This window comes from Pholis gunnellus (assembly GCF_910591455.1).
Source record: "Pholis gunnellus genome assembly, chromosome: 4".
NCBI classification, from domain to species: Eukaryota; Metazoa; Chordata; class Actinopteri; order Perciformes; family Pholidae; genus Pholis; species Pholis gunnellus.
Genome location: NC_136530.1, coordinates 21250586 through 21270391, shown reverse-complemented (window position 1 = coordinate 21270391; position 19806 = coordinate 21250586). Strand labels below are relative to the sequence as shown.

Below are 19806 nucleotides of genomic sequence, written 5' to 3'. Positions count from 1 at the left end.
TGTACCCACTCGTCCAATGTATCTGTAAATATTGTGGATTTTTATATTGTGTGCCTGTAGGCTACTTTTGTCGATTTATTTTTTTTGAGGAAAGAAAGTTAATGCTTGCAGTGCAGTTACAGTAAAGCGTTTCCGAGCGGTATTTGAACGCAGCACGCTTCACGCCCCTCTTCATCATCACTGACACTCCCACAATGCAGCGGGGTAATGTATTAACATGGCGTCAATGGTTGCTGTTTTGACCAGGGCCGTGGGATTTGAAAAATATGATGTAAAACAACACTATGGAGACAGCTAAACAATAATCCGAAATCAACCTTAAGAGCCCGAAAGTAAGTTTGTATGCGCTCTTCTGTGTTGTTCTGGTCGAAGTCGTTATTTTCTGTTTTTAATGACTTGCTGCTGTATGCCAATTGGGTGCCAATGTTATTTATTTCCCGTTAGCTAGCTCAGACGGACGACCCGGGGGCACAGCAGCTAACGTTAGTTAGCCTACGAAGATCGCTAAATAGGAAAGTCGGCTAAGCAAAGAGCTTCCAGGAAGTCAACGTGAATCATTCCCATAACACAGGTGACACCTTTTGGTTTTAATGGTGTGCATTTACTTTGTCAATAATATATGCGAGCGGGAGGTGCCCCCTCTTTTCATTTCTGATTTGGAATTGGAGCTAAAATAGTCCCAGTGTTGCGTCTCAGTCTGTTTCCGCATCAGTTTCGTTTCCCCTGAACCAACAGTAACGTTACCTGAAACAAAAGTCAGGCCAACCAGTCACGTATGCGACGTGTAACTGCAACCTAATATGCGCCCCAGATTAATCACAAGGGCATACGGAATCACTCTTTACCACTCAATCTCTATCATAACACAATAATGTATCAGTTGATTTACATGTTGTATCAGTAATCTGAATAAACAAAGTTGTAGGGACTGAAGTTATAAAACTAATTTAGTTTAGGATACGATGTAGAATTGTGTCATGTTAGAAATGTACTCCTCAGATTTATTTTTTGTGTGTGGATTGCTCCAGGAAATCACCCCACTGCTTCTGTACGTGAATTCACACTGAGATATTTTGGAATGATTTGGTAGACTTTTTTTTTGGACACATGCACTTGATAATGTTGTTTCAATGACACTCTTCCATGTTTTTTTTTTATACAAGAAAAGGAATGAATTCCCATAAAAATGAAGTCGCACAACTTTAAAGTTAACATACAAAAGGTAGAAAGACTTTTCTATCGTGGCTTCACGATTGAAAACACCAACACTTCTTGTCATCTTTACCTTGTTTTATTTATTTTACCACACCATGTGAGTCAAAATAATTTTATTTTTTTTGCACTTAGAACAAATCACTTTTTAGTTGACCATAGCCATATGTTGTCAAACCTCATGTGACTGTTGAAGAATGTAGCCTCCTCTTTGTAGATTCTGTGTTGGATCAGTTAGCTTCACCTGAACTGGTAAAACAAGAGACACAGCAGGCTATCACAATGTGGTGTAATCTTGTAGTTAGACTGATTGCTATGATTTCCTCTCTTCTTATTTCCTAGGCTTTAGGTGGCCTGCCTACCTGCTCATCCTCAGCGTGGTGTTGACTCCACCAGGGACAAGAACAGCAGGACAGGGATGGATGAGTCCAAAAGTCCAGTCAAACCCAGAGGGCCCAAAGCTTTGTCCAGTGAGAAGTCCAATAAAGAGGCTCCTGTGCAGAGAGAGGGTACCAAGTCTGCAACCCGCAGCAAAGAAAACCTCACCACTGCAAAGGATGAACATAATATAGTCAGTCAAGGAAGCCGCGGGCCAGGCAAGACTTTCACAGACATCCCCCAGGACAAGAGAAGAGGGCGGCCCTCCAGGCTCACTCGACTGACTGGAAGAACGAGTTCTGGGGAGAGGGGGACAGGAAAGGTGGCAAGCTCACAACAGAAGTTGGTGGCACAGGATCCCGACACCAGGGTGTCTGTTTCTGCGGACAGCAGCCCCTCGGCAAACAGAGAGACCTGCTCTCCTGTAGTGCCTGGTACACCTGAGAAAGGCCTCACAGAGCTCCATTGTAGCCCCATTGTAGTTCAAGCAAAAGAAAAGTCCCATGGTGAGTTTGGGCGATGTTTTTCCTGAGATGTCTCTCCACCAAAATGTATCTTTGTATGTAACTGCTTTGTCGTTGTTGCTTGTAGGGGTGAAAGCAACGTCATTGATGCATCGGTCTATTAAAGAGGTGAGGCCCACCCTGGAGGATGGGCCGCTGACAGAGCAACAGCTGGGCCTCCGACAGGCAGAGGAGCGCCTCTACAGAGACTACATCCACCGACTGTTGAAAGTAAGGCAACAAATCCAGTCATGCCTGTTATACAATAAATGTATGGTTCAGCTAATCTCAGCTGCTGCATTATGGGTTCAGCCAGTATACATCTGCAATAGATAGCTTGATAGATTGATAAATAGCTCAACGGATAAAGATAGTTATTTATCCTTCATCTGTTTCCTTGATCATAGACATGTATTCGTCATAAAATCTAAATTAAACAACTGCTCGAAGTCCAAATACACTATGAAGTCTTCAAACATAATGACCCTCTTATTGTAAATTCATACTTTCTGTGTTTTTCAATGACAAAGAAGATGTGTATTTTTTAATTTTAAGAATTCAAGCGAGGTAATTTAACTGTTATTATTCCCAGCAGCGTATTTTTACATGTCATAAAAACAGGGGATGTTTAAACTTTCATAGAGTTCATTATATAAGCGTAGCCCAGAACTTAACTTACTTAATTACAGCTAAAATATTTTTGGATGGAAAATAACTGCACACAAGAGCTACTACTTATGTTGACTGAGCCACAGTTCTTGCACAGCTGTTTTTGTGTTAAGACAAAAAAAAGGCTGATGCACTGGAGAAGTTTGACTTATTTTGATAAATACGGATAATAATGAAAACCCAGCCTGGCCATTCTTTCACTTTGTCCCATGGAATCATCACCAGCTTTTTTTTTTCCCTGTGCTTGTGATTTGCTTGTTTTTTATCTCCAACTAGTACGCGCAGGTAGGGATTTGTGATTGTGATCATGTGATCCCCAAATTTCCAGCTGGAAAAACTGCGACAGAACATGCATGAACTGATTGCTTTTGCTTCTCTCCCTGATTTCACAGCAGTCCCCCGAGTACCCAAACTATCAATACTTATGCAAGCTCTGTTCTGTGCACATTGAGAACATTCAAGGAGCCCACAAACACATCAAGGAGAAGAGACACAAGAAGAACATAATGGTACGGGAACTTTTAAGTTCGTATCGTCACTCATTCCAGGACTTGCTTGAGTAATGCAATTCTTCTGAATTGGCACAAAGTAAGCCTTTAGAATGAAGTGTTTAACATACTCTGGTTCTGGTGTTTCAGGAGAAACAGGAGGAGAATGAGCTGCGGGCCCTGCCGCCCGCCTCTGCTGCCCAGCTGAAGGCTGTGGACACGGCCGTCCTGGATACAGTGAGGCAGCACGGGATCTCAGAGGAGGACTTTGAGGTTCGGAAAGCCGTGGTCATCAGGATGGAAGAGATCATTAAGAGGCACCTTTCAGGTTGTATGCCGTGATCATATGTCCTATGAAAATTTGACTTTGCTGGTCCTCAGTGCCCAGTTTATTCTGTATTTATATGTCTTTATTAATCCAATATTTCCAATATCTTTTCTTTGGTTTTCCAGCTTGTGCTCTCCGTCTCTATGGCTCATGTCTTACCCGATTTGCCTTCAAAACGAGTGATATCAACATCGATGTCACCCACCCTGCCTCAGTAAGTCGGCTCTTGCTATATAAAGAAATATGGTGTTGTATTTTCAATAATGACGTTATAAATCAGCAGTGACATTTGGTCTGATAGTTGATGATTCTCTCATTCCTTTCCTCCGTTCAGATGACACAACCTGAGGTCTTGATTCAAGTGCTGGAAATCCTTAAGAAAAGCCGTGAGTTTTGCTTCGTGCATGTTCACTTTTTACACGAGTTGAGACATGATGATTTGTTATTGGGGCCTGAAAATACAGTCACAGATTAGTTCACATTACATCCGATTAACGATTTTGTTTTTTCCTAAAATGAAACTAGGTCAACAAAAGACAAAGGAATTATTAACTTTCACTTTTAAAAAACAAACAAATAAAACATGTTATTGACATGTTATTGTGCATGCCCTGTGGCACGTTACCAACTCCTCCCTTTTTATTAGCGCTAATGCCATGTTGAACAGTGTCTGAAGAGAACTCACATGCTAACTATGAACTACAGGAGCTCAGGGAAGTGATGGCAGTTCTGTACCATAATTACCCATTTATAGGTCCAAATCAAAATTATTGCCCAGCTCTAATTTTTACTAAGTAGTATAAACCCACTGTTTTTGTTCGTCTGGAATTCTTGGCTTTGTTTTGTTGGTTCATGTGTCTGATAGCATTTGCAAATTAGACGAAGCAGAACGTTGTCAAGAAGCACATTCTTTTGAAATTCCTTATCTGCTTTGGTCATGGTTCCAGTTTTATGTCAAAGTCCTGCAATGAATTTGAGTTTGTGCAACTCTTCTCCAGGTAATTTAACGTGTTTTTTTTTCTGTCTCTCTTCTATAGCTGAATTTTCTGACGTTGAGTCAGATTTTCATGCCAAAGTTCCTGCCATTTTCTGTCGGGATGTTAGCAAGTAAGTGTATCATCAAATGCATAGATGTATGTTTTTATTACTTATTTATATATCTATATATAGTAGAAATGTATTTTTAGGTTTTATTTGTGTAGCATTTTTCATACAATAAATGCAGCATAAAGTGCTTTACAATAAGGGAAAAAAGACATATGAACATAAAAACAGGGAAAGTTGGAGGGAAAATAAAACCCACTGGATAATAATATAATATTAAAATCAGTAGCCATATTTGCAGCATGCATAGATACATCAAAAAACACTGCAGCACCATCAGAAGGTCTCCATTCTCTTCTATGTTCTTATCTTTTCTCAATCAGTAGTTGAGATTTTAACTTTTTAGAGGAAAACCTCTGTCACCTGGAGTGCGCTCTCTACCGATTGGTCTGTGAAGCTATAAATAAACACAACAGATCTCATCCCTGGCCTGATTACACCAAAAATAAGCATTTTCAGGGTTTTTCTGTGTCAGGCACCCTCTCACCACTTTTCAGTTCACTTTGTATATTTCTGTCAGTTTACTGTCGTTGAGGTTTGAATAATTTGTCATACATGTCTAGAAATGGAGTTCATGGTTACTTTAGTGATAGTTTATAGTATGTAGTTCTCGTATGTTTCAATATTTGTTTTTGTCTTAACATTGATGATTAGAGGAAATAAATCGTTCTATCATTGCAACACTTTAGATTGTGTCATTTCACTCGGTTGTGTTAGATGATCTCATGTCAGTGTACTTATGTAACTGCACATTGTTACAGTAGGTATCAACTCCCTTTTGCGGCTTGCAGTTCCAACACTAATTTATAGTCTGGCACCACTTTGGTGCTTTCCGAAAATATTTTTGAAAAAGGAAGAGCAATACATCACAGTTAAGCTTTCAGTGTTGCGTAGTCTTTTATATATTCTCGGTTAAAAACATAATCTATATCTTATCCCTCAATGAGCCGTTGCAGCAGTTAGACTGAGGTTCTGTTCAATGTCAAATTTAAGAATTTCATCCAACGTTTCATGGTGGTCTTCCCTCACTTCTGTGCCTGTGCAGCGGCCTGATGTGTAAAGTGAGTGCAGGTAATGACGTTGCTTGTCTCACCACCAATCACCTGGCAGCCCTGTCTAAACTGGAACCCAGATTAATCCCCCTGGTGCTGGCCTTCCGCTACTGGGCAAGGGTAAGGCTGTGACCGACTCTCTTCGGCTGAAAGAAGAACCGATAAATAGCTTCTGATGGGTTTCAGTGTGTTCAGTTATTTTATTTGTATGCATTTTTCCTACACGTTTCAGCAAAAACGGATATTCCCTTTTGAAGTACAAAAACATGTGTCAGCAGGTTGGAAATTAAAAAGAATAGTTTGCTTAACGCAATTCTTATAAATCCTGTTTTGTTTTTTACTAATTAGTATGTTAATCAGATGACACACACAAATAGTAAACTGTTCATGGATTTTAAAGCAGACAGAACACAAACGCTTTGTGATGGCAATGCTTTGGTATTTATTTTTATTTTTCTCTTTTTAAATATAGCACCGCTCTCTCTGCAAAAACAATCTATATTACCTATATGTCCTAATGCCAATTATAGAAAATGAAATAAGGCTAAAATGCAGACTAAAACATTTTTTTCCCCCTGTATGTTTATCTCCACAGCTGTGTCATGTTGACTGCCAGGCTGAGGGGGGCGTCCCCTCGTACTCCTTAGCCCTCATGGTCATCTTTTTCCTGCAGCAGAAGAAGGACCCTATACTCCCCGTCTACCTGGGCCGCTGGGTATGTGACGTGTCGGGTTTTTTCAGGTCTTAGTCCACCTTTCCACTCAGGGAAGGCATTTGTACTTATTTGTAAGTGCCATCCTGCCTACCCCCCCCCCCTTTTTTTTTAAATAGAGCACAAACTAAACATTTTTATTTATTTAAATATAATTCTGGGGAACAAGCTGCAATGTAATACAGTTCTCTGAAAACACAATTGATAGTGTAAGTGTCCCAGGTGTAATGTAGACATTGTTCACCCATTCATACTGTGATCCACATTCTTAGTCTGCGTCATGTACATGACATGTCTGACAGGTCTCAGGTCTGTGTTGGGAAACCTGGGTTGAACACAAGATTTAGATGTGAAAGTGTGTCTCTGTCTGCCGGATTTCCGCTTTCACCGCTTAACCGTGCAATCAGACAGCCATTTCTGACAGAAAACTGAATCTGTTATATTGTATTTTGATGCTAAACATACAAAATTGAATGTTCGAGTCTGAATACATCAGGAACACCAGTGGGAAGCTACAGAATGATACGAAAACCTAAAAAAATAAATAATAGACACACACTTAAACAAAGGTTTTCTGAAGTTGCACGTTAAAGAGAAGAAAACCAGTGTTTTGCTGCTCGCCATGTTTGAAAGCTTCAAGCCCTCATTCCAACAACATTCCACACCCGGCATCACTGCTGGGTGTGGTATGTGCCCATGAACCTGTACCTACACCCAACTCCCTTCTCCGTGCACTTTTAAAGTAGGTGAAGTTGTGCCAGAAACACTCTGCTACCACATCACACAACAGTCGCATCAACAGGTCCAAACATAACATAACAATCAAATCTAAAACTTATCCTAAATCTCCCAAGTGACCCAAATGTTCGCTTCCCTGTTCTGTGAGATCAGACAGCAACAGTAGGCTTTCTTTCACTTTTGTAATTGTAGTTTACTTCTTTGTGCTCGACATGTGCTTTTCTGCTTGCACAGCAGAGGAAATAATGCAGTGATGGAGAGCATTTTTTCACTAAGAGCTGAACTTTCTAGAACTGGAGGGCCTTGGCGCTTTCCTCAAAAAATGCATGGTGGGCTGGGTGGATAAAAATGCGAGGCTTCCGTGTAATCTACTAAATTAAGATGCATCGCGTGCAATCTCAAAGTCGTTGGTAGGGGAATTTTGTTACATGACTTCCTCCACTGTCTCCTCATGTCCTCTGTCTCAATAATCTCTGTCAATAAAGGCTAAAGTGGTGAACGAAATATTAATAATTATTTAAAAAAATGTGGACATTTTAACTACTTCTCACTGAGATAGAAATGCTAACATCAGAGGGCGACTATCACTTTCTTGTTTAGGTTACAAAAAGCACAGACAGTCTTTTGTAGTCTTCTTCCTCCTGTGGATGTTTTCTTTACACTGTAACTCTGCACACAATAATACGAATTCAGATTTCTAACCTTGATGGCTTTATTTTCTTCAGACATTATACACCATCAATATTTGTTGATAATTAATATATTGGCAAATATTACTTTTGTAATTAATACAATTATGTTTGCGTATTTCTTTACACTTGGTAACATCATATTCTTTGGGCATTGTATTTTGGATATGAAATCTTTTAGCTGTGATATAGGCAGCAACACGAGCTGTGAGATGACCACTAGGAGTGTAGTGTAGCAAGGCCCCAAGCCTTCACCAGTAGCATCACGATATAGTATTTAAGGTCACCTCTTTGTTTAATGTTAATTGTCTTCTCTGTTTGACTTGATTCTCCTCTTTCAGATCGAAGACTTTGATGTGAAACATGTGGACGAGTATCATCTCACTGGAATCTCGCTGGACGTGTTTGTCCGGTGGGAGCGCAGACCTCCAAGCTCCACGGACAACCGAAACGATGCCAGAGGAGAAGGCAGACCCAAACCAGAGCAGAAAAAACCTGCTGATGCTTATTACTCAGAAGGCTTGGTGAGTCTCACTGCAGCACACAATCATGTCATAAGAGAGCAATTTAGACTGACTTTGATTCAGATTTCACATCATGCTTTTGGAAAAATGGCGGACAGTGTTGATATTCTTGCTGTGTCACCCTGCTTTTTACTATGCCTCTTTTGCTGTCCCTTAAAGACTCGCCTGACTTTGGACCTGGGTAAAGGTGTGTCGTTGGGCCAGTTGTGGTTGGAGCTCTTACGTTTCTACACACTGGAGTTTGCTCTTGAAGAAAACATCATCAGCATCCGCCTAAAGGAGCTCCTCTCTAGAGAAGTGAAGAACTGGCCTCGCCGCAGGCTCGCCATTGAAGGTGAGAGACTACTTCATTGTAAAAAAATAAATAATGGTTTGATTGGTCTGGAGAAATAGCAGAAATTCACTCTCACGTATTATTGTTTTTACATTTCAGATCCTTTTGCCTTGAAGAGGAATGTCGCGCGAAGCTTGAACAGCCAAATGGTGTTTGAGTACATCCAGGAGCGTTTACGTACGGCTTACAAATACTTTGCGTGCCCTCAGAGAAGGAGCACTGGGGGGCGCCAGAGAGCCAAGAAGGCAGACAAGCACGGTGCAAAATTGGAAGAGCTTGAGAAAGAAGAGGATGAGGAAGATGGAAAAAGCCTAGGATCTCAGAGGGGGCAGCGAGGGTTTAAGGAGGATGAGGAGCCTGACAGTGATGATGAAGATGGATCAGATCCGTCCAGAAAAAGTAATGAGAAGACTTTAGACGCAAGCCTCATGGACATGGCTCTCCATGAGGGGAACAAGCCATCTTTCTGCCCCACAGTTCTGCTGGACAGTGACAAGGAGGAGGAGGAGGAGGAGGAAGAGGAAGAGGTGGAGGTGGAGGGAAGCAGTATTTCAGATAAGGACGGACCTGTTGCGTCAGAGGATCTTCACTATGTGTTTGATAAGATGATTTTTACTAGTGGGAAGGTAATTATCACCATTCACCGTTTGTAATCCAGCATAAAATCTAGTATTTGTTGACTGTTGATTTGAGTATAAATTATATTTTTTCTTTTGACAATGGTAAAATATTGTAACCCATTGTACTGCCAAAAATCCTAAATTGTGTATTTAATACTATTTAATATAGCTTCTGAACTGTTTGTGATGGAGGTATTTTGAAACAAAAAAAAAGAAGAAGAAAAAGACATAAATTGTAGATTTCAACCTTTCCCACGTTTATAGCTGCAGTTTAGGAGAAGCATCATCCTGTCAGCATTGATGGTTTCAGGTCACTTAGGTGAGATGTTTAAATTTAGGGAGGGTCTTTATTGGATTATTGACATGGTCTATATATGGGCTTCAGGTTGTCCGAGCATAATGCAACCTTTAAGACATCCAACATGGGGAAATTGCCCCCACACAAATGTTTTGTCACCATGCTGTTCTATAAGTGCACGCCATTATCTTGCACTCTGTTTGAGGCCGTCATGCGTAACCAATCATTACATTTATCGTCTTTTGAAATTTGTCGTTCCAGCCCCCGACTGTTGTGTGTAGCATGTGCAAGCGAGATGGTCACCTGAAGGACGAGTGTCCTGAAGACTTCAAGAAGATTGAGCTGAAGCCTCTGCCTCCTATGAACGACCGCTTCAGAGATATCCTCGACGGGCTCTGCAAATTGTGCTTCTGTATGTGGTCAACGGTGCACTTTCTTTCACTTGACTCTGTTATGAAAGGTAGCAAGGAACATACAAGTAATCTGACTCCGGTTTTACGCTGCTCTCAATGTACCTACATAGGAAGAAGACATGCAGCTAAAACAAGGACGGGAAATAACTTTGGATCAGAGAACGTGAACGTGTCTTATTTTGTGTATACTTTAAACCCATTTAAAAGTAAACTGCGTTACATCTTCTTCCCAACTATGACCTAAACTAGTAGGTTTACTCTTATCCACTACAAGTAAGCCTGCCCAGTATCACTTAACCAGTATTAGAGAATCAGTATTAAAGGGTTGTAGTGCTGCAAATTATTATCATTTTCATTTTTGATTAATTAGCAGATAATTGATTAGACCAAAACCCCAAAATATTTATTTCACTATAATTGAGACCAAGAAAGACCGACGAAAAAATTGCGATTCATTTTATTTTGATTGACTAATGAGATGAAACGAGTAAGCATTGCAGCTCTGTCTGATTGAATTACTGTTCTGTTTTTTTAGATGAATTGTCACCGACACATGCTGAGCAGCAGAAGAGGGAGCAGATCCTCTGCAGCCTGGAGAGGTTCATAAGGAAGGAGTACAATGGTGAGCATTAAGCATGAACTACGAAGTATTGACCAGAGCCTTTATGTATACTCCTTCAATGTAGAGAGAACCAGGCCTTTTTTCTCATGTCATTTTATAAATATTTCATCTGCAAGCCCTCCATTTATTTTCTGTATTCATTTGTTGTTGATAATGCGAACTTAATGCTCTGTACATTTCAAGTTGCAAGGCCTTCCAGCTGTACACAAGACATAATGTCTTCCCTGGAAGGCCTTTATTTTGAAAAGTCTGGGTGAATTGTTGAGTTTCAATAACAACCACAAGAGTTTAGTTCAGAATAATCAATCCGAGTGAATGAATCAGTATTTCTGTTAAAGAGACTTTTAAAAGACTAGTTATGATTGGAGAAACAGTTGTTTATTTGTCTTTGGGAATTTCCGATAATGATACAGAATGTCTATTTTCCATTTGGATGGAAATTAGAAACTCTTCCTGTGCCTGAATCCACAGATAAAGCTCAGCTCTGCTTGTTTGGCTCCTCCAAGAATGGCTTTGGCTTCCGCGACAGTGACCTCGACATCTGCATGACTCTGGAGGGCCATGAGACTGCAGAGGTAGGCGGACAAAACGCACAACGACATTTAATGTAGTTCACGCTTCCTCATCGAGAGAAGAGATGTGACCCTTATAGTCTACCACATAGTTACATTTGTGTTTTGATCTGTCTGAACAGAGGCTGAACTGCAAAGAGATCATTGAAGGCCTCGCAAAAGTGCTCAAAAAGCATACAGGTGAATTAACACGTACTAATTATCCCGTTAGATATATTTCTATGTGTCAAGGACTGAATCGGACTGGTTGTGATCTCCCATTTTTCCCAACATCACAGGTTTGAGGAACATCTTGCCTATCACAACAGCCAAAGTGCCTATTGTGAAGTTTGAACACAGACAGAGTGGTTTGGAGGGCGATATTAGCCTTTATAATACTCTGGTAAGTGAACCAGAACCTTTGTTCCCTGTTATATAAAGCCTTTTATTTATTGAAAGTGCTGTATGAATTAATTTTGATGGGTTATCTGTGTAGGCTCAACACAACACCAGAATGCTGGCTATGTATGCAGCCCTGGATCCACGTGTGCAATTCCTGGGATACACAATGAAGGTCTTTGCAAAGGTGTGTGAAAGCTGTCTGACTGATACAGTAACCCTTAACTGGTTGCTTTTGGACAGTTTGCTCTGTAGTTTTCTGTCCTAGTTCTTACTTCAAACGTGTCTGTCGAAATTGTATTGACATTCAAGAGCACTGCCTGAATACATCCCATAACTACGGCTTCCTGACATAAAAAAAAACAACAACATTGAGACATCTGGATTGGGTCGCTCCAGCTATTTGCAAATTCATTGCTAAATCTATGTGTAATGTCTTCAGAGTACTGGTTTACTTAATGTAAGTGCACCATGAAATGTCAGTTGTTTAGACGGTTAAGCCCATTGTAACAGCGAGCCCTCGTGAATGGCAATTATAGATCCAGTGGATGAAAAAATATGGAAGCAGTCAATTACAATAAAAGGTAAGCTAACTGGGTTTGACTGCAGTATGACAAGCTGTAATATAACTTCCGGAAATAACAAGTTTGAAAAGGCGATGTACCAAACATAAAACAGCCAATCCAATTTAAACTTAGTTTCATTCTTGTATGCGTACATGGCAAAATGTATTTTCAGAATGAGTAGAGTGCAGTTTAAAGTGAGAGGAAACAATTTAATCACGCAACCCAACGGACCTTATTGGCTCCATGTTATATAATGTCACTCATAGATTTACCAAGTGATGCCTGGACATTTTTACACCTTTTTTTTAAAATAATAATTTTATTGTCAAATATGTCATCTACAGGACTGTCTCAGAAAATTAGAATATTGTGATAAAGTTCTTTATTTTGTGTAATGCAATTAAAAAAACAAAAATGTCATGCATTCTGGATTCATTACAAATCAACTGAAATATTGCAAGCCTTTTATTCTTTTAATATTGCTGATTATGGCTTACAGCTTAAGAAAACTCAAATATCCTATCTCTAAATATTAGAATATCATGAAAAAGTATACTAGTAGGGTATTCAACTAATCACTTGAATCGTCTAATTAACTCGAAACACCTGCAAGGGTTTCCTGAGCCTTGAAAAACACTTAGCTTGGTTCAGTAAACTAAATCACACGTGGGGATTATCACAATATTCTAATTTTCTGAGACAGTCCTGTATATTCCATATGACCTCTTCTGGTCACTCTAAGCCGTAACTATATTGTTATGACAAAATAACCGTAATTCCAGGCCGACTGAATAGCTTTTTCTCACTTCCATGTGTTCCTTGGCTCATGTCTTGTTTTGTTGATTGCTTCAGTCAACAGTTAAAGCTACACCATTTATCAATTATTTTGTAACATATCATGTTTGAGATGTCAGAACTAATTTGTATGTTAAAAGGCATTTCAATTTGATGACTAATCTCCACTTAGTAACACTTACTTACTGGTATCCACACTAACGAGGCTACGTTTTAACTGTAAGAGTAACTGAATGCCCAGGGCACCGTGACATCACTGTTGGGTGTGGTTGCAGGTGCCAGAAAGCTGACTTCTGACCAGCCACTCTCATCAGTGATACGTGGTGTTGTTTTTTCCCCCTAATAAAATAAGTGATGTGCTCATATCTCATGTACTATACACCTAATAGCATGTTTCTGAGGAGCACCTGAAGCCACTGAAGTGTTGCTGTGTTTTCTCTTGCTTTTTTAACTAACGTCCCTCCGTGCTCACAGCGCTGCGACATTGGGGACGCGTCCAGAGGAAGCCTCTCATCTTACGCTTACATCTTGATGGTGCTTTACTTCCTGCAGCAGAAGCAGCCCCCAGTGATTCCGGTCTTACAGGAGGTACCGGTCCCTCATTAATGACTCAGAAGAAATGAACTCAAACTGAAACATAAAGGGCTTATCCTTAACCAAAACATGATAAATAGCTCTGTATGATGTCTTTTTAGATCTTTGATGGGAACACTGTACCCCAGCGGATGGTAGATGGCTGGAATGCTTTCTTTTGTGATGACCTTGAGGATCTGGTGAGTTAAATAAAACGGACTTTAAAAAGGATGATCTTCAATTTGAGATGGTAGTGCATTAAATGAATACAAAATGTAATTATCTGAATGTAGTCCACATCTGCCATTTCTCCTGTCACAAATCTTCTGCTATCTCAGCATTAAATATAAATAGATACTGAGTGTGTCTCTTCTGTCCGTACAGCGTCGGCATCTCTCAGAGCTGCAGCCGAACACGGAGTCGGTGGGAGAGCTGTGGTTGGGTCTCCTTCGCTTTTACACTGAAGAATTTGACTTCAAAGAGCACGTCATCAGCATCCGCCAAAGGAAACGCCTCACCACCTTTGAGAAGCAGTGGACCAGTAAATGCATCGCTATTGAAGGTGCGCACACGGATCTTTTGCTCCGTTTTAAGTTTTCTTTCCTATTAAGTTTTCTTTCTAAACTATTATGTTGGAGACGGAGGGGTATGATATGCAATAAATGCCTGAATCGAACGTTGGTTGTTGCGGTTATCTGGCATGCGCTGTAACCATTTGGCCACCAAGGCACTCCAGGATCTTCTCTTCCACTCACTCATCTGTTCTTCTCCTCAGATCCCTTTGATTTGAACCATAATCTTGGTGCTGGAGTTTCTCGCAAAAGTAAGTACCGTAGTCTATCATGTGTTTTCTTGTCATGGATGTCTTTTTTTCCTTTTACTAGAGACTTCTGATCTCTGGCAGTCCAGCCTATCTAGCAGTTCATTTGAATGAAGAAGCAGGTGTTCATGTCAGCTTCTGCTTCAATTTAACGACGGTGTGAAAATGTTCCTTGTTTGCTTCCTCTAGTGACAAACTTCATCATGAAGGCCTTTATAAACGGGAGAAAGTTGTTTGGGACTCCGTTCTACCCCATAATGGGGACCGAAGTGGTACGTCACTCTCCAACCAACAATTTGAATGCGGTGAGCTCTGTGTCCCGAGGAAACTGTCTAAACTATCTGCTGTTTCCGTTGTGTTCTGCTGCAGGACTACTTCTTTGACTCAAAAGTGTTGACAGACGGCGAGTTGGCGCCCAATGACAGGTGCTGCAGGATCTGCGGGAAGATTGGACATTACATGAAGGACTGTCCAAAGAGACGCAGGTTGTCCCCTCTTTGTGATATTTCAAATGTATTACTTTTTTTTTTTTTTTTTTTTTAAAGCATCACTGTCCACAGTCCTGCTTTTTATACATCAAAACATATTGGGGAGCAACAGTGACTATTCGATGTCCAGAAACACAAGTTTAGATGGATGATCTACGAGTAGGTTCATTAAGTGTCAATAAACATTAAATAGCCAGTTTCCCTTTATTTATCTTTATGTTAAGTATACTGCGTCATTGTAGCTTTCCAATTATGGTTTCAGGTCTAAGAGTTGTTTGTTTCTAACTCTCTCTCTCTTCTTAATGAATGAGTGTTGTCATTTCCAGCATTCAGTAGCTGTGAATTTAAACACAATTAGTGATGGTGAAATCAACTCAAGTTTTATTTTCTTTCTCCTTTTTTAATTGTGATACGGCTACTATACGTAGGTGTAATAGAACATGTTCTATTTTGATAAAGTTCATACATTTTTCCACAGTAAAAAAGTCAAAGTGGGAACAAAGAACAGGTGACAGCAAAAAGTAAATCCGAGAGACAAACACGTGATTGAGAAGAAAAACTTCTGAAACAAGTAGACGAGCAACAGCAAGAGATTGACTATTTCCTGACGGTCCCACTAAGTTCAGCCAACTTAGTGAGGTTAGACTGTTCAATAGGTGGTGTTTGTAAAGGTGCACTTTATTTTATAACTGTCTTATAACTAGCTGAAGCTATCAATATGTAACCGTTTCAACCTTAAAAATCCTTCGTTGTGTACATTTACAAATTTTGTTGAAATTATCATTTCAATTAACATCTTAATCTTTTTTGTTGGACGAGTTTTGTAGGATTGGTAGCAGAGTACAGAGGTCTATTTCATATTTACAAGAGCCTGTACCATTGTTGTTATTCGTGTGTGTTCTCATTTATGTGGGATTGTACTGAATGTGTCAGATGTATTCTTCCCTTCTTGATGTGCCCTGAACTTTGTCCTCTGCCAGGATGAAGAAGAAGGAAAACGACAAAGACGAGGACATAAAAGAGGAGGAGCGGGAGCCGAAAGACAGGCGTTGTTTCCAGTGTGGGGACATGGGGCACGTAAGGAGGGACTGTCCTGAGTACCGCCACCTCAAACAGAGGACCGCCGGAGCACCAGGTATCCACAATATCCACATCCAACAAAGGTTAACCGTCGTGACACACAGCTGATATTCATATTAGGGGCTGAAAATAACTCATTCTTATTCTTCCCCAGTTCCCCACATGGTACGAACTGTAGTGAGCTCCCAGTCCATCCCCATCCCCCAGGCAGCTGCAGACGGTCCTGGAAGGACCAGACAGCCCTCTGAATGTGTGAGTACAATAGTGAGACATTACACTGGGGTCAGTTCACCCACATTACAAATATGTATACAAATCATTTCTCACTTCTGTAAAGAATTCTGCCTCCATCCAAACACAAAAGGAAGTAAATGGAATTTGTTGGGCCCATAGAAGTGAAAGATATGTGTGAGAATGTGTGTTGTCGTAGTCTCTGTAAAGAAATTAATGGTAAAAGATCTGTCAGTCCACAGACCTTCATCATCTTAACTGATGAAGGCCTCACAGCTGAAATGTAATTGAGAACGTGATTGAGTGTGTAGAATTCTTTGTTTTTTTCAGTCAAGACTTTAACATTCTATGCACATGTCAAAACACTTGGGTGTGTAAGAAGTTTGTCATAATTAATAGTCCCTATAAAACTGGTTCACAATGATATCTTGACACGTGTGCAATTCAAACTAATTTGGATGAACTTGACCTTTTAAACCTCTGTTGATACGGCAAAGCTGTTAATGAAACAGAATTTGGAAATTTAATAATGTTTTCCAGGTTGAATTAATGACTATTTCATCATAAATATAAAAAGCATGACTTTCCGCAGTTTAAAACAACGTATTTCTTTCTTCTTGTCAATAGTCCGATAGTCGGCAGACTCCGCCCTACTCCCCGCAGCCTACAGCTGTTCCTCAGAGTTCCTCAAAGGCCTCCAGTTCCCCTCAGCCCTCCCACATTAAGACCGGTCCCGCTGGTCCCCCGAAGCAGCCTGTTCACCCCCAGGTCCCCCTGTCTCTCTTCAGCTTCCCTACCTCCCATCCAGGCCAGTACCACCCAGGGGCGCTCAGCGCACTGGGGCTTCTTCCCTCTCACCAGCACCAGTCACACCAGTCCCAGGGGCCGCCTCATCACCCAGTCCACATCCCCTCCACCTCCTGGCCCATACACGGACCAGTCCTCACCACGTCCTCTCCCAACGGCCCCTCCCCGCCCGGTCTGAAATTCGCCCTGCGTTCGGTGTCGGGGAACGGGAGCCCCATAGGCTCAGGGGGCAACCCCAACCCGATGAACCTGAACGACCCCAGCATCATCTTCGCCCAGCCGGCGGGGAGACAGTTGGGCCTCGGGCCAGGACGGGAAGGACACTGGCACAACCACTTGGCACAACCTGGGTCACTCATGGGCAATGGCACTGTGGTCAAGTCAGGTATTCACTGGGTGAACTTTGGTGGCACCGTCTGTCTTTTTGTCTTCCTGTTTCTGTATCTTTTAAATACAGATTGAGTTGTCATATGTGTCATCCTAATTATACAATTACATTTCTGATTTTGTCCCCAGTCTATAATATTAATTGCAACAGTAGTTATTTGCCTTTTTCCAGAGAAAATCAAGGAATAATTTAAAAACCATATATCTGTGATGTTGTCTTGTAATCTGCAAGTACAAGGTGGCATGCTCACTCTGATCGGGTCCACGCCCCCTTATCGAGACATACAGACGTCACATTTCAGCAGAACTTTGGACAGTTGTGATTCATTTTTCTAATTCATTTAAGTATTATGTACCATCTCCTGCAGTCACCCAGAAGTAGAACTGTATTTGACTGTTTTCTATCTACTATGTCAACTGTAGTTACTCTTGTTTACAGATGTAAGACAGATAGGAGGTGGGTCACAGTAACACATGAGTGAACCTTCATCATTTTAGACAGTGAAGGGTTAAATGCTGTAAGATGCAGTTCTTTAGGATGTTGATAACGGTTCATACCATCACTGGTGAAGGAACAGTGTTCACTGAGGGTGTTACTGGGATATTACATTATTAGATTTGATTGAACGTTGTCTTTTTTTTCGGAGTTATTGAGTGTGTTCGGATTTTGTCTCCACAGAGTCAAGCCACCCAGCCCAGTTTGTAGGCGTAGGCCAAAACTCTCGGTTATGGGAGCACAATAAAACACCACAGTATGCCCTGCCTCCATCCTGGCCCTACCGGATGCCCCAGAACTTCATCCAGCAGGGCAACGGAGGCTACCAGCCTGGAAAACCCTTCATGGCCCAAGGTCAGACATGACAGATATTTATTTTATTGCCGCTGACAGGAATAGATTAACACAAGTTCTCCATGTGTACTGACTTGGATTTTTTTCTTTCACCAGGGTCTGTGGTGCATCCGAATCCAAACTTCCCCCTGGTCCCCCACGTCCGACATCAAGTAAATTTGAATTTCATTCAACAGAAGAAGTGAACTTGCATCTCCTTTTAATTCAATTCATGGTCAGTAACCTAGCAAAGCAAAATTGTGTACTCTTTTGCATCATTCGATCATAAGAATTTTTCAAATGAATTTTTTCTCATTTTTGTACAGTTTTTAGGTTTTATTTTCAGTCTCATTACATTGATTTGTGATACAAATGTAAAATATTGTAATACCCCCATTTTTGAGGGGGGTCCAAAAAAGTGTTTTTATTTTATGTGTAAAGTAAGGAGGAAAAATATAAACCTTTATTTTTATTAGCTGTATTCATACTTTGCTTGCCACAAGATGAAGGCTTTGAATAGACGTTTGTTTTAAAAACAATCTAACATGTCATCCTTAAGTATGTAGTGCCAAAAGCAGGGATAGCAAGAAAAAAGGGAAAAAATCCTAAATACAAAAAGCCCCCAAAAATAAAGAAAAAAAAGCAAACAACTTTATTGTGTCGTTTGGGTTAATCTCTTCAGTGTCATGTTTGTGTGCACTCATGAATGATCCTGGATACTGTGTAGTTTTAAACACAGTAACCAAACCAGCTCTTTAAAGGTTCAGGAAGGTTCTATTTGTAGAACCTTTCTTTATTTGTGTGACGCCGTGCAAACATTAAGTCGAGCAATTTTCCATTCCGATGAACAGGAACCATCTCGCAGTGGGACAAAACATCCATGTCTAGGAGATGTTAACTTCGGATGGATGTTGCGAGGTAGCTTTTCTAGCTACGTAGGACGATGATGTCCTAGCATTGGTCGATTGTCAGTGAGTTCAACAGCACATTCATTTGAATCGCTGAAGGAATCAGAGATGTGAACGGCGATTCAGAGGTCTGGAATCAGGCTACCATTGTCACGTTTACCAATTTAATTTACTCGATTGCTCCCCAGATTGGGACTTTTACCGAATGTGTCAATGACCCATCTGGTGTGTCCTACGGCTGTCAATTATTGTGCGCCAAATGGCGCAATGCTCTGCAGCTTGGCGGGTGTGTGTTGCGATTTAACATTTCACCCGTAACTAACATGGCTTCTTAATGTACGCACAAAGTCAGACATAGTACTAAACGACTGAAATCAGGTTATTAGTGATTATAAAGGTGTGAATTCAATTGAGACTCTTAACTCTATGTGGTTGATAGACAGTCCTGTCAATGAGCAAAAGTGTCCGTGAGCGTCCCCATTAGCAGGCCAGTGCAAGGAAAACAATAAAGTTCCTTTAGACAAAATTTGTGCCAAATGATTACAAGAGTAAGTAGGTAGACAAATCTTCCACTCGTACACAATCATTTCTACCACAACATGTAATGCATTGTAGTGCTTTGAGGTGTCGCAGCGCTGTGGCCAGATGAGCCTGGTTCCTTCACAAGGGTCGAGGTAATAAAATGATT

The 19806-nt window shown here is 40.8% G+C and overlaps 1 protein-coding gene across 2 annotated transcripts; it reads left to right on the top strand.

Moving 5' to 3' along the window:
- Window positions 1-211: 211 nt before the first annotated feature.
- On the top strand, window positions 212-18860 carry tut4 (terminal uridylyl transferase 4). 2 transcript variants are annotated; one of them, XM_079158285.1, is made up of 31 exons: window positions 219-332; window positions 445-571; window positions 1555-2096; window positions 2182-2324; window positions 3155-3271; window positions 3401-3578; window positions 3704-3792; window positions 3913-3964; window positions 4616-4685; window positions 5728-5854; window positions 6330-6449; window positions 8215-8397; window positions 8557-8731; window positions 8831-9357; window positions 9911-10061; window positions 10598-10684; window positions 11156-11259; window positions 11379-11436; window positions 11535-11638; window positions 11732-11821; window positions 13470-13583; window positions 13691-13768; window positions 13953-14130; window positions 14344-14391; window positions 14578-14660; window positions 14758-14873; window positions 15857-16011; window positions 16111-16208; window positions 16815-17379; window positions 18061-18231; window positions 18328-18860. In XM_079158285.1, the coding sequence occupies exons 3-31, from the start codon at window positions 1631-1633 to the stop codon at window positions 18414-18416; spliced, it is 4536 nt and encodes a 1511-aa protein (XP_079014411.1). In that variant the 5' UTR covers window positions 219-332; window positions 445-571; window positions 1555-1630; the 3' UTR covers window positions 18417-18860. The 2 variants fall into 2 exon arrangements, with proteins under 2 accessions (XP_079014410.1, XP_079014411.1); XM_079158284.1 differs by lacking the exon at window positions 445-571 and having other exon boundaries at window positions 212-332.
- Window positions 18861-19806: the final 946 nt, after the last annotated feature.

What these genes read in the sequence shown, in the direction of transcription:
- tut4 (XM_079158284.1), top strand. Translation starts at nt 1,631, where the DNA reads ATGGATGAGTCCAAAAGTCCAGTCAAACCCAGAGGGCCCAAAGCTTTG. An exon ending in ACATCCACCGACTGTTGAAA is followed by an intron (nt 2,325 to 3,154) that starts GTAAGGCAACAA and finishes CTGATTTCACAG; the next exon opens with CAGTCCCCCGAGTACCCAAA. An exon ending in GTGATGACCTTGAGGATCTG is followed by an intron (nt 13,769 to 13,952) that starts GTGAGTTAAATA and finishes CTGTCCGTACAG; the next exon opens with CGTCGGCATCTCTCAGAGCT.